Source organism: Gigantopelta aegis, chromosome 14 (genome assembly GCF_016097555.1).
Source record: "Gigantopelta aegis isolate Gae_Host chromosome 14, Gae_host_genome, whole genome shotgun sequence".
Taxonomy (NCBI): domain Eukaryota; kingdom Metazoa; phylum Mollusca; class Gastropoda; order Neomphalida; family Peltospiridae; genus Gigantopelta; species Gigantopelta aegis.
The window spans coordinates 16,885,671-16,898,043 of record NC_054712.1 but is presented as its reverse complement, the minus strand read 5'-3'; the positions used below and the strand labels follow the sequence as shown (position 1 = coordinate 16,898,043).

Sequence of the window (12,373 nt, the reverse complement as noted above, 5' to 3'; positions counted from 1 at the left end):
ACACAATTAAAAAAAATAAAACAGTGGTTGCTAATCAATTTTCATTTGACTAAAAATATCGCTAATAAAGATTTTGAAAACAAAATGTTCCCTGTCAGTACGGTTTTTCACAAAACTGACAGAATAAACAGATTTCCGTACAACTGAATCATGTTATGAGTAGGCTCCCTTGGACAAAATGTAAAACGGTAACAAAAAATACAAACATTTATAATAGTATATACATGTAATATGTATTTGTTTTAAAGTCTGAATACAAATACAAATTATTTATACAAAATATTCAGTATTACTTTGTTGCCTAATTGCACAAAGGTGTGAAACTCTTTAATTGCGGCCATTTTAGTGTTTCTGGGGTTTTTTTTCACTAACAGATTCTTGACTTGCGTAAGAGCATTTCCAACCTGATCATGTCACTGGTTGAAGAGAACGGACCCGGAGCATCAATTGTCGCTACTGTGAGTATTGTGACTAGTCTATATTTGTTGTAATTCTTCTGTTTTTATAATGTTGGAACCCATTCAGGTGGGTGAGGAGTGAGTTAAAGTTTGTTTTGTATTAACCACACCACTAGAGCATACTGATTTATTAATCATTGGTTATTTCATGTCAAACATTTGATAATTTTGACATATAGTCTTAGAGAGGAAAGCTGCTACATTTTTTCATTAGTAGCAAGGAATCTTTTATATGCACCATCCCACAGACAGGATAGCACATACCACAGCCTTTGATATACCAGTCGTGGTTCTCTGACTGGAACAAGAAATAACCCAACTGGCCCTCCAACATGGATAGATCCTTGACTGACTGCACAAAGCCTACATTGTATAATAATTTAGGGATGTTTCTAGAGGGGTAGCGAGCTCTTGGTGCACTAATCTTCCAAAACTATACGTACATGTAGCTCGCTACTTTTCCTTTTGGCTGACCGTTCAAAATTGCACCTGATTTCCCTCACAAAAACTGTACACCTTTTCTCTTTGGCTTAACCTAGGGGACGTTCCAAATTCCATGGCACCATACCACCCTTTGCCTGTTACAGGTCCCAGTCGGACTGCTGGTGCTCCCTTGCACCTGCCAGTGCAGGCGGTCCCCCCTCCAACCCACCCCACCCCTTTCCTGTCCTGGATGGAGGAGCCGGCACTTGTTCCCAGGAAAGGCAAGCGCTACAACAGCTTGCTCTGAATGTGCATGTTAAACACTCTGACCTGACCAGAGGTATACCGGTCTTGGTGGTGTCGTGGTTAAGCCATCGGACGTAAGACTGGTAGATACAGGGTTCGCAGCCCGGTACCGGCTCCCACCCAGAGCGAGTTTTAATGGCTCAGTGGGTAGATGTAATACCACTACACCCTCTTCTCTCTCACTAACCACTAACAACTATCCCTCTGTCCTGGACAGATAGCTGAGGTGTGTGCCCAGGACAGCGTGCTTGAATCTTAATTGGATATAAGCACGAAAATAAGTTGAAATGAAATGAAATTTAAAAAAATTTCCTCATGCAGCAAGGGATCTTTTATATGTACTTTACCATGGACAGGAAATTACTTAAGCACATACCATGGTAAGCACGAAAATAAGTTGAAATGAAGGGAATCTAGAGGTGTTAGTTTAAAGTGCATCAGAATAACCTGCATCCCGTCCCAACCAGTGACCCGTGACTGGTACATCAAAAACCTGTCCGGTGCTGGTTTTCATTTAGTATAAAAGGTGCAGTGCTATCCCTGTATGCTAACCATGATGTGATTATCCCTGTATGTTAAACATGTTGTGATTATCCCTGTATGCTAACCATGATGTGATTATCCCTGTATGCTAACTATTTTGTGATTACTTCAAGAAGTGAAGGACACAGTCTCTGTATGCTAACCATGTTGTGAATATCCCTGTATGCTAACCATGCTGTGATTATTCCTGTATGCTAACCATGATGTGATTATTCCTGTATGCTAACTATGTTGTTGTGATTACTTCAGGAAGTACAGGACACAGTCTCTGTATGCTAACCATGATGTGATTATCCCTGTATGCTAACCATGATGTGATTATCCCTGTATGCTAACTATGTTGTTGTGATTACTTCAGGAAGTGAAGGACACAGTCTCTGTATGCTAACCATGATGTGATTATTCCTGTATGCTAACCATGTTGTTGTGATTACTTCAGGAAGTGAAGGACACAGTCTCTGTATGCTAACCATGATGTGATTATCCCTGTATGCTAACCATAATGTGATTATCCCTGTATGCTAACCATGTTGTTGTGATTTCTTCAGGAAGTGAAGGACACGCTGGACAAGAAGGCTGTGATTGCGTTGATGACGGAGTGTTATGAGAACCACCAGACGGACAAGAAGATGATCGAGGAACTCAAGGCCCAGGCCGTCATACAGATCCCAGGCATGGAGCTGCCCACCGGGTCACAGAGCGCACTAGCCACTGCACGGTCGTTAGCCGCAGCCGGAGGAAGCATACTCTCTTCACTGGTGAGTCGGTGGATTGGGAAATAAAAATTAAAAATACTTACTATTGCTATAACTGCAGATCATGAAATATTAACAACTTAAAATTTAAATTTAAAACAAATATTATCAAAAATTATTGTACGTTTGTTTAAACTTATTTCAGTTATACTTATAATAATTAACATATGACATTGTTACACCCTCTCTTCATTGGTGAGTCGGTGGATTGTGAAATAAAAATTAACAAAACTTTCTATTGCTATAACTGCAGATCATAAAATAATGATAACTTAAAATTAAAAATTAAAAATACAGTGAAACCCCTCTAAACAGGACACCCTAGGGACCACATAAAATGTCTGGTTTTAAGAGGTATCCGGTTTAGAGAGGTTAAGTTCTTTTCTGATTTTTAAAAAAGGACTGAAAAATGTTCAGTTTTGAGGGAATTCCAGTTTACAGTGGGTCCAGTTTTGACAGGTTTGACTGTATTATCAAAATTTATTGTAGGTTTGTTTAAACATATTTCAGTTATACTTATAATAATTAATATATGACATGTATTGCTATAACTGCAGGTCCTGAAATACTAACCCAATATTATCAATGTTAGGTTTGAGCAAATTTTAATTACTTTATGAATGAATATATGTATAGTTAGTGAAATACTAGTCATCCGCTAGTGGGTAACAGCCAGCTAACACTAGCTCTTAGCATCAGTCGATTTTCAGTTTTGCTCCTGCGAATAAATAACACCAGTTTTACAGTATATATTATCCAGTTTCATCAATAAAATCCTATTTGGCTGCCTTAGTTTAACACTGAAGGTATCTCACCACTGTTGATTATACATTGGTGACAGTACAAATATAAAGCCAAGCACTGACTAAATTATTAACAGTAGGTGCTATATACTACCTGACATGAAGAGAACAGCCTCTGTGACAGGATTTAAGCAAATAAAATTGATACTTCGCCACCTGCAATTTCGATTATCCACTCTCCTAAGCACATGGGCTAATGTAGGGGAGGCTACTCTCGTTAAATATATGTACCACAGGCATAGCAAACAATGGTCTTGCCTGTAGCTAAGCAGATATGCATCTGTCAGTTTGATATGCCAAAATCAAGAGGCAACGTTACCCTTCCAATATTCCATAATCATACTGTCAAGTCTGTTCAGACACCAACATAATAAAATAAAGAAAAGAGGTACTCTTTTTCATGGAACTAAATTCGTCGCCTACACGTCGCTCATTGGCTGAAATAGCGGTGTGATCCCTGAACATCATTTTTAATGCAGCATAACTGTAGCATGCTCGTGATCGTATGAAATATATGTAGCACATAATGCTGATCTGGGCCCATGGTTATGAAACTGTAAAGTCTACATTCACAACTTAGTAAAGTCTCAGACATACAAATAGTATGTTCTAGTTACAGTCTGAAGACTTAGCTAAGGTGTATAACATATCTAATGTCCTGTATAACATATGTAATGTCCTGTATAACATATCTAATGTCCTGTATAACATATCTAATGTCCTGTATAACATATCTAATGTCCTGTATAACATATCTAATGTCCTGTATAACATATCTAATGTCCTGTATAACATACCTAATGTCCTGTATAACATATCTAATGTCCTGTATAACATATCTAATGTCATGTATAACATACATAATGTCCTGTATAACATATCTAATGTCATGTATAACATATGTAATGTCATGTATAACATATCTAATGTCATGTATAACATATCTAATGTCATGTATAACATACCTAATGTCATGTATAACATACCTAATGTCATGTATAACATACCTAATGTCATGTATAACATACCTAATGTCATGTATAACATACCTAATGTCCTGTATAACATACTTAATGTCCTGTATAACATATCTAATGTCCTGTATAACATATCTAATGTCCTGTATAACATACTTAATGTCCTGTATAACATATCTAATGTCCTGTATAACATACTTAATGTCCTGTATAACATATCTAATGTCCTGTATAACATACTTAATGTCCTGTATAACATATCTAATGTCCTGTATAACATATCTAATGTCCTGTATAACATATCTAATGTCCTGTATAACATACTTAATGTCCTGTATAACCTATCTAATGTCCTGTATAACATATGTAATGTCCTGTATAACCTATCTAATGTCCTGTATAACCTATCTAATGTCCTGTATAACATACTTAATGTCCTGTATAACATATCTAATGTCCTGTATAACATACCTAATGTCCTGTATAACATATCTAATGTCCTGTATAACATACCTAATGTCCTGTATAACATATCTAATGTCCTGTATAACATACTTAATGTCCTGTATAACATATGTAATGTCCTGTATAACATATGTAATGTCCTGTATAACATATGTAATGTCCTGTATAACATATCTAATGTCCTGTATAACATATGTAATGTCCTGTATACATATCTAATGTCCTGTATAACATCTAATGTCCTGTATAACATATCTAATGTCCTGTATAACATACTTAATGTCCTGTATAACATACTTAATGTCATGTATAACATATCTAATGTCCTGTATAACATATCTAATGTCCTGTATAACATACCTAATGTCCTGTATAACATACCTAATGTCCTGTATAACATACCTAATGTCCTGTATAACATACCTAATGTCCTGTATATCATATGTAATGTCCTGTATAACATATCTAATGTCCTGTATACATATCTAATGTCCTGTATAACATATCTAATGTCATGTATAACATACCTAATGTCATGTATAACATACCTAATGTCATGTATAACATATCTAATGTCCTGTATAACATACCTAATGTCCTGTATAACATACCTAATGTCATGTATAACATATCTAATGTCCTGTCATTGATCTTAGGTGTTAGTCTCAGATGTCACCATTTAAGGCAAGCTATCACTCTTGCTCTCCATCACTCGCCTGAGACTAGTTCAAGGAGAGTGATTTTTAGCTCACCTTAGCATGTGAATTTAAAAAAAACATGTATAACTAAAGGCTTAAATATTATAAATCGCCTGCACATAATCTAAATTGTAAGTTAGAAGGGTAATTAATCATGACAAGATGTGGCAGGGATAGCTCTGCCATTTGCCAAATTTGCAAATTTCAAAAACAACTGGCAAATTTTAGTTTAATTTGGCGAACTTATTTCATGTAATAATTGATATTTTTTGTTACAAAATAACTAGGTTTCTGCAATTTTCAAAGTTTTAAAGATAATTTTGCAAAATCGTCTGCTTACCCAGAGTTAGCACTGTCTGCAAGTCTGGACTTTTTCAAGTTCTGTAATCATGGGCCCTCGTTGTAAAAACATGTGGTATTTTTATTGTGTGTGATGTTTGTAAACCAGTATGTTAAATGGATGTACTGTCAGATATATTGTCTCTTGTATACTGCTGTGAAATAATATTTATTCTTGGTGATCTAATTTTTGTGTAATTTCGTGGACTAGTGCAGTCAACGAATTTATGAACATAAAGAAAATATAATACATGTATACATATGCAATACTAAATTATAATACATACAATCTTTTTGATCTACAAATTTAAGTACCCAACAATATGTGTTTCTTAGCAAAACCACTAAAATATAAGCCTACAAGAATGAAATATTTCACATTATTACCCATATGGTTAAAAATATCTTGGTATATATCAAAGTGATACGTCCCACTAGAATGCCAAGTGGGACGTAACAATTCGACATCACACGATGACGTCATCGATTGGAGCACTACAACCTTACAGGAACATCAACAAAACGAGTTGAGTGATACAAATTAAGATCGATTATGGGTAATAAATAGGATATTAAACTCGCTACCATTTCATATCATGTTTTTTTCCGTCATGAAATAATTTTCATTGTCACTCGCTAAAGCTCTTGACAATTGAAAATTAATTCACTCGGGACATAAACATGATATGAAATGGAAGCTTGTTTAATATCCTATAAGTATGCCATGTTTAGCCCGTTCTGTGTTTGTGAGTTCACTGTTGACGTGTCTATTGTTTTCCATGTCGTCTGTGTACAGGAGTCAGTAAGTACAGACAGCCGCAACAATCTCCCACTGTTCACTTATCACTACAGTCTGTCTGTATTTCTGTCTAGCTGTCTGTCCAGCTGTCTTTCTGTCTGTCTGTCTGTCTGTCCAGCTGTATGTATGTCTGTCTAGCTGTCTGTCTAGATGTCTAGATGTCTGTCTGTTTGTCTGTCTATGTGTCTCTCCATCTGGAATCACTCAATTTGAGAGTTCAAGCCTCCGAAAAATGCAAGAACGATAATTTTGTATGTGCGTCGATCACTATTGCAAGTCAAATTTTGCAAACTAGACTTTTCATTTGTATATTAAATTTAAGACATTATTTACATGGTCATGTCAGATTACACACAAAAAAAATTAGTTACCTAATTAAATGTTTTTGCATAACTCATAAATTTATTATGCAAATTTTAATTTCTCTGAGGCCTGAAGTTCCAGCATGACCCGTACTCATAAACCTTTAGTGTGTACTCAAGGCCTGAAGTTCCAGCATGACCCATACTCATAAACCTTTAGTCTGTACTCAAGGCCTGAAGTTCCAGCATGACCCATACTCATAAACCTTTAGTGTGTACTCAAGGCCTGAAGTTCCATCATGACCCATACTCATAAACCTTTAGTGTGTACTCAAGGCCTGAAGTTCCAGCATGACCCATACTCATAAACCTTTAGTGTGTACTCAAGGCCTGAAGTTCCAGCATGACCCATACTCATAAACCTTTAGTGTGTACTCAAGGCCTGAAGTTCCAGCATGACCCATACTCATAAACCTTTAGTGTGTACTCAAGGCCTGAAGTTCCAGCATGACCCATACTCATAAACCTGTAGTCTGTACTCAAGGCCTGAAATTCTAGCATGACCCATACTCATAAAACCTTTAGTCTGTACTCAAGGCCTGAAATTCTAGCATGACCCATACTCATAAACCTGTAGTCTGTACTCAAGGCCTGAAATTCTAGCATGACTCATACTCATAAAACCTTTAGTCTATACATTGTTTTTGTACTTTGTTAAAGACTTTGTCTGTGAGCGAAATAAATGTCCCACAATTATTCTATTGTGCAATGTTGGGGGGGGGGGTGGGGGGTGGGAGGACATTTTCATGTAGTTTACAATCTGATCTGATTGCGTTGTGATTTGCTATGAAAGTTTCAGAGATCTCTTCACAAGTCTGTTGGCTATGAGTTATTAATCAACTTTCTTTGAGGGGTGGGGGAGGGGGGCAAAGGTGTTATTATTTTGGATCAAAGAGTTCCTTGGTAAGTACACCTTGGCTTGGGTTAACTCCTGGGGTTTTGGGAGGGGTTTTTTTGTTATACTGTTTATGTGTGTGAAACATTAATACAAGTTGTCTTTAAAAAGTTGCATTTTCAGCTTAAATTTTATAATAATTTTGACATTATTTTATGTCTTAGAATAAATTAGACTATGTTAGTCATTTCCATTTGTTTAGTTTTTTGTGCATATACTTAAATCCAACCTAGCGGGATGTATTTGGGTTGTCTGCTTTTAGCTGAATTCCAAGACAAATGTAGCAAACCAGGGGAAAATTTGTTCAGTATTACATCGCAGTTCACTACGCAAGTTTCAGAGATCGCTACACAGTTTTAAAACATTAAACTATAGTCCGTTCCATCCTTCTGCAAAAAAAAATTTGGGTAAATAATTTCAGTTTGGTTTGACTTAAAAGGACATTCCTGAATTTGCTGCATTGTAAGATGTTTCCGACTAATAAAACATTTCTACGATTAAACTTACATATTAAATATATTTTCTTGTTTAGAATATCAGTGTCTGTATATTCAATGTGTTTCTGGTCATCTTAATATTTGTAAGAAGCCCAAACTGGATTTTGTCTTCAAATAATTTCGTATGTATGAAAAAAATTTTTTTTTAGGAAATAAAATGAAATTTAACCTACTACAAATATTAAAACGATCAGAAACACGTTTAATATACAGACACTAATATATTATGCAGAAAAATATATTTGTTATGTAATTACAATTGTTAAAAAGTCTCTGTTAATCAATAACATCTTAAAAATTGCAGTAAACTCAGGAATGTCCCTTTAAGAAGAAAAGTAAACATGTTTTGGAAATAACAAAAAATACTATTTTTGTGTGTAATTTAAAAAACAATCAGCTCAGAAATAAATGACTTGTAGTAAATTCCCTGTGGGATGGACTATAGTTGCTAATCAATTTCTAAGTGACTAGAAATTTTGCTAAACAAGAGTTTGGAAACAAAATGTTCCCTGGCAACATGTTTGTTTGGCTTGTCTCTTCCCAACCAGCTCCCAAGATGTTGAACAAATTAGGATAGCTTTAATGATTTTTGTTTTAAAGTGACAGACCCTAGTTTTGAAACAATATGACATATTTTTCACTATTAAAAACGTTTTCACTATTAGAGACGTTTTTTATAATTTAATTAGAAGTAGTTACATTTTATTATTTAGAATATTAATTTTCGTACACCTGAAGTGGTTCTGGTTTTTTTAAATACCCAAAATGCATTTCTTTATACATGTGTAATTCTAAAATTGCACGTTCGTCTGAGAAATAATGGTTATCGAGACAGTTATAATTTTATTATATATTAATTTTCTTCTTTTTTTACAATCCGCCTCCAAACCTCCCCCAAAGTTCCCTTGGCATTCCACTTCATTACATTGCCCCCCCCCCCCCCCCCCCAAATGGATTTTGTGGATCCACCACTGAATATTCCAAGTCATTCATAATATAAATTTAACATTTCATGTCATTTTCTTCATTTAGAAGCATAAAAGCTTTTGGACATGGCTAAAAATATTTTTTAATTCATTCTAATGTAAGCAATGAAACTGTTGTTTCATTTATAAAAATTGTATATTCTTTCTTTCCATAAAAATATCTTCTTTAGAAATACAATATAATTATGACTGAAAATAAAACTATAAGTTTTGCTATTACAGAATAACATTATTTAATGAAAGAGTATTAATGTAATGTATTAATAGGCATTTTATTACACACAATTTGTGATGTCATAGTGTTTTAACAGTTTAAAAACTAATTTCTATTACACAAAAATTATGATTTCATGGTTTCTATTAGCGATGTTTAAAAAAACCTGATAATGTTTGTGTTACACATTATAATATAACTTAATCATAATTTGTTTTTAATACACAAGTTCATTTTATGATTTGATTTTGTTATTATGGTAGACATAAAAATAATAAGATTGATAGGGTTTTATAAGATATCAAAAATAATGTATTTATGGGTTTTTTAAATTAAAAATAAAATGTTTTTTTGTTTTCAGAAGAAACCAAAGATAGAGTTTGCTGAACAGTACATGGATGTTGGTTTCAGTTTCTATCTCGTTCTGGCTCGAATGGTTGATATTGATCCAAAGGTTGCAGAGAATTGTAAGTCCCTGAGAAGTGGAGGTTTTCTATTTGACTCAGTGATTAGGCCAACCTAAAAACAAACATTGTTTGCTGTAATATGCCAAACTCCCACAAATAGCACCTACTCATTTTGTTTTGTCTTTAGCTATGACGTACACCCCTTTTGTTCTGTTTTTTTCTTCTTTTTCTACATCATTATAACTTTTAAAAAGGCAATATACATTCAGTTTTTAATGATTGAATTACTATCAGGACATAAAGTGGTATAAAAAGTCTGAGATATAATGGTTTTTAATGACCATAGAATATATACAGATGTTATCAGCTTCACCCTCTTTTTGGAATGGCCGTTATTACAGACCTGTACCTACATTTATCCTGCATCCACCGTTTCTATTGACGATTATGATGGCGGATAAAGCAAAGTCATATACGCAGGATATCACGTCTGACATCACACGCATACATGTAGCTACATTACAAAATTGCTCATTCGACCTCTAGGTCATCATATAATGTGACTGAAATAACAAAAATAATAACTTTTTCCCTTAATTTTTATGGTCTGCATGATAAAGATAATAACTAGTTAATGACGTTAGATATTGACTTTATCCTTTTCAGCCCGAATGAGAAATTCCACTCAGCAGAGCCTTACAGTATTGCCCATTCTTACCTTCACAGGATGATGCTGATATATCCGACGTCATTAACTAGTTATACTCAATATAATATGTTATATTTTCATTGCAGTTTGACTAAATCCTTTGCAGCAAAAAGCATTCAAGTTATACTTAATATAATATGTTATAATTTCAGCCATATTGAAAATATACAATATTTTTTTATTGCAGTTCGACTAAATCCTTTGCAGCAAAAAGCATTCAAGTTATACTTAATATAATATGTTATAATTTCAGCCATATTGAAAATATACAATATTTTTTATTGCAGTTCGACTAAATCCTTTGCAGCAAAAAGCATTCAACTTTTACAAGAAGAACAGCATGGCTATAGAACTAGTAAAGGAAGACAACCTGCAGAAAGTGAATTTCAGAGTGAAAAACAAGGTGCTGACATTCTAGATGTTTTCACTTGGTCAGACATAAAGTGAACTAACTACTTTGATGAATGTACTGTCTTACTGGATGTGTTTTCACTGGAGTTCAGTATAGATAAAAAAAAACTTAATTAAATTAAGGAAATGTTTTATTTAATGATGAACTCAACACATTTTATTTACGGTTATATGGCATCAGACATATGGTTAAGGACCACACACATATTGAGAGAGGAAACCCACTGCCGCTATTTCATGGGATCTTTTATATGCACCATCCCACAGATAGGATAGCACATATCACGGCCATTGTTACACCAGTTGGAACAAGAAATAGTCCAATGGGCCCACCGACGGGGATCGATCCTAGATCAATTGTGCATCAGGCGAGAGCTGTACCACTGAGTTATGTCCCACCTAAATACAGTGAATGTGAGATGGTGATGTGAGGTCATCAGACAACAATTTTGAATCAATATCTTGTCACTAAAACCTTCATTATAAAACCTTGTTACGGTAATTTGTAGTCACTGTGTTAAATTATATTTAAGACATGAAGTTAAAACGGCAAATACGATAGTGTAGTTTATTTCTAATAAAATGGTCATATAAAAAAGTTACTTTTTCAGCCATCTTTGTTTGTTTGTGTAAAATAATAGTTTATTTACAGAATGGATGAGAGAAAAAGACTCCATCATATGCAGTCACGTTGGATAGAAAAAGTACACCCTCAGTGGTGGCCTTTTTTACCTTGAAATTCGGCAAGTCTCGTCCCAGGTCGAAATTTCCACCATCTCAGTTAAACTTTTTCTATCCCACATGATACCATTTGATGGAGTCTTGTAATAATAATCATATACTCTGACAATAACACTATTATTTCCCAGATATATATATTTCACTGAATGTTATGTAATGAATATGGTAATAACATGTTCAATAATTTTACTGTGACTATGATTTCAGCGTGTCTTACGTGAGGAGGTGAAGGAAAAGTTGAAGTGGGGCGTGGACCGTTCGTCTCCTAGCAACAAGATCCGTGACCTCATGGACTGGACGAAAGATATCATGAAAGACATCGCGTACCAGCAGAGGATTCTCAGAAACTTCCTTGCTCTCTGTCTCACTAAAGGATGGTAAACTATTTTATCTCAACTTTCCCAGTTAGTTAAAAGTTTAAAGTCTGAACCACATTGTTAACTCTTTTGTAACGTGACGGCACGCAGCACGCCGCTGTGAAATGACATGGACAAAACAGTGCGCTGTGCGCCGCTATTACTATACCTATTATAGCTGCCCCTGTCTGTTGCTTAAGCACCCCCAATCACACCCCATGACGTATTT

General features: G+C 34.7%; 1 protein-coding gene across 1 annotated transcript in view; it reads left to right on the top strand.

Annotated features, from left to right (window-relative positions):
- The window catches only part of LOC121388286 (inositol 1,4,5-trisphosphate receptor type 3-like), a 133,059-nt gene that overhangs the window by 95,272 nt on the left and 25,414 nt on the right, over positions 1-12,373 (top strand). The window contains exons 43-48 of the mRNA XM_041519565.1: positions 375-458; positions 2,279-2,488; positions 6,564-6,569; positions 9,882-9,987; positions 10,924-11,039; positions 11,996-12,165. Coding sequence (XP_041375499.1) covers positions 375-458; positions 2,279-2,488; positions 6,564-6,569; positions 9,882-9,987; positions 10,924-11,039; positions 11,996-12,165 — 692 coding nt within the window. The remainder of the gene's footprint in view (positions 1-374; positions 459-2,278; positions 2,489-6,563; positions 6,570-9,881; positions 9,988-10,923; positions 11,040-11,995; positions 12,166-12,373) is intronic.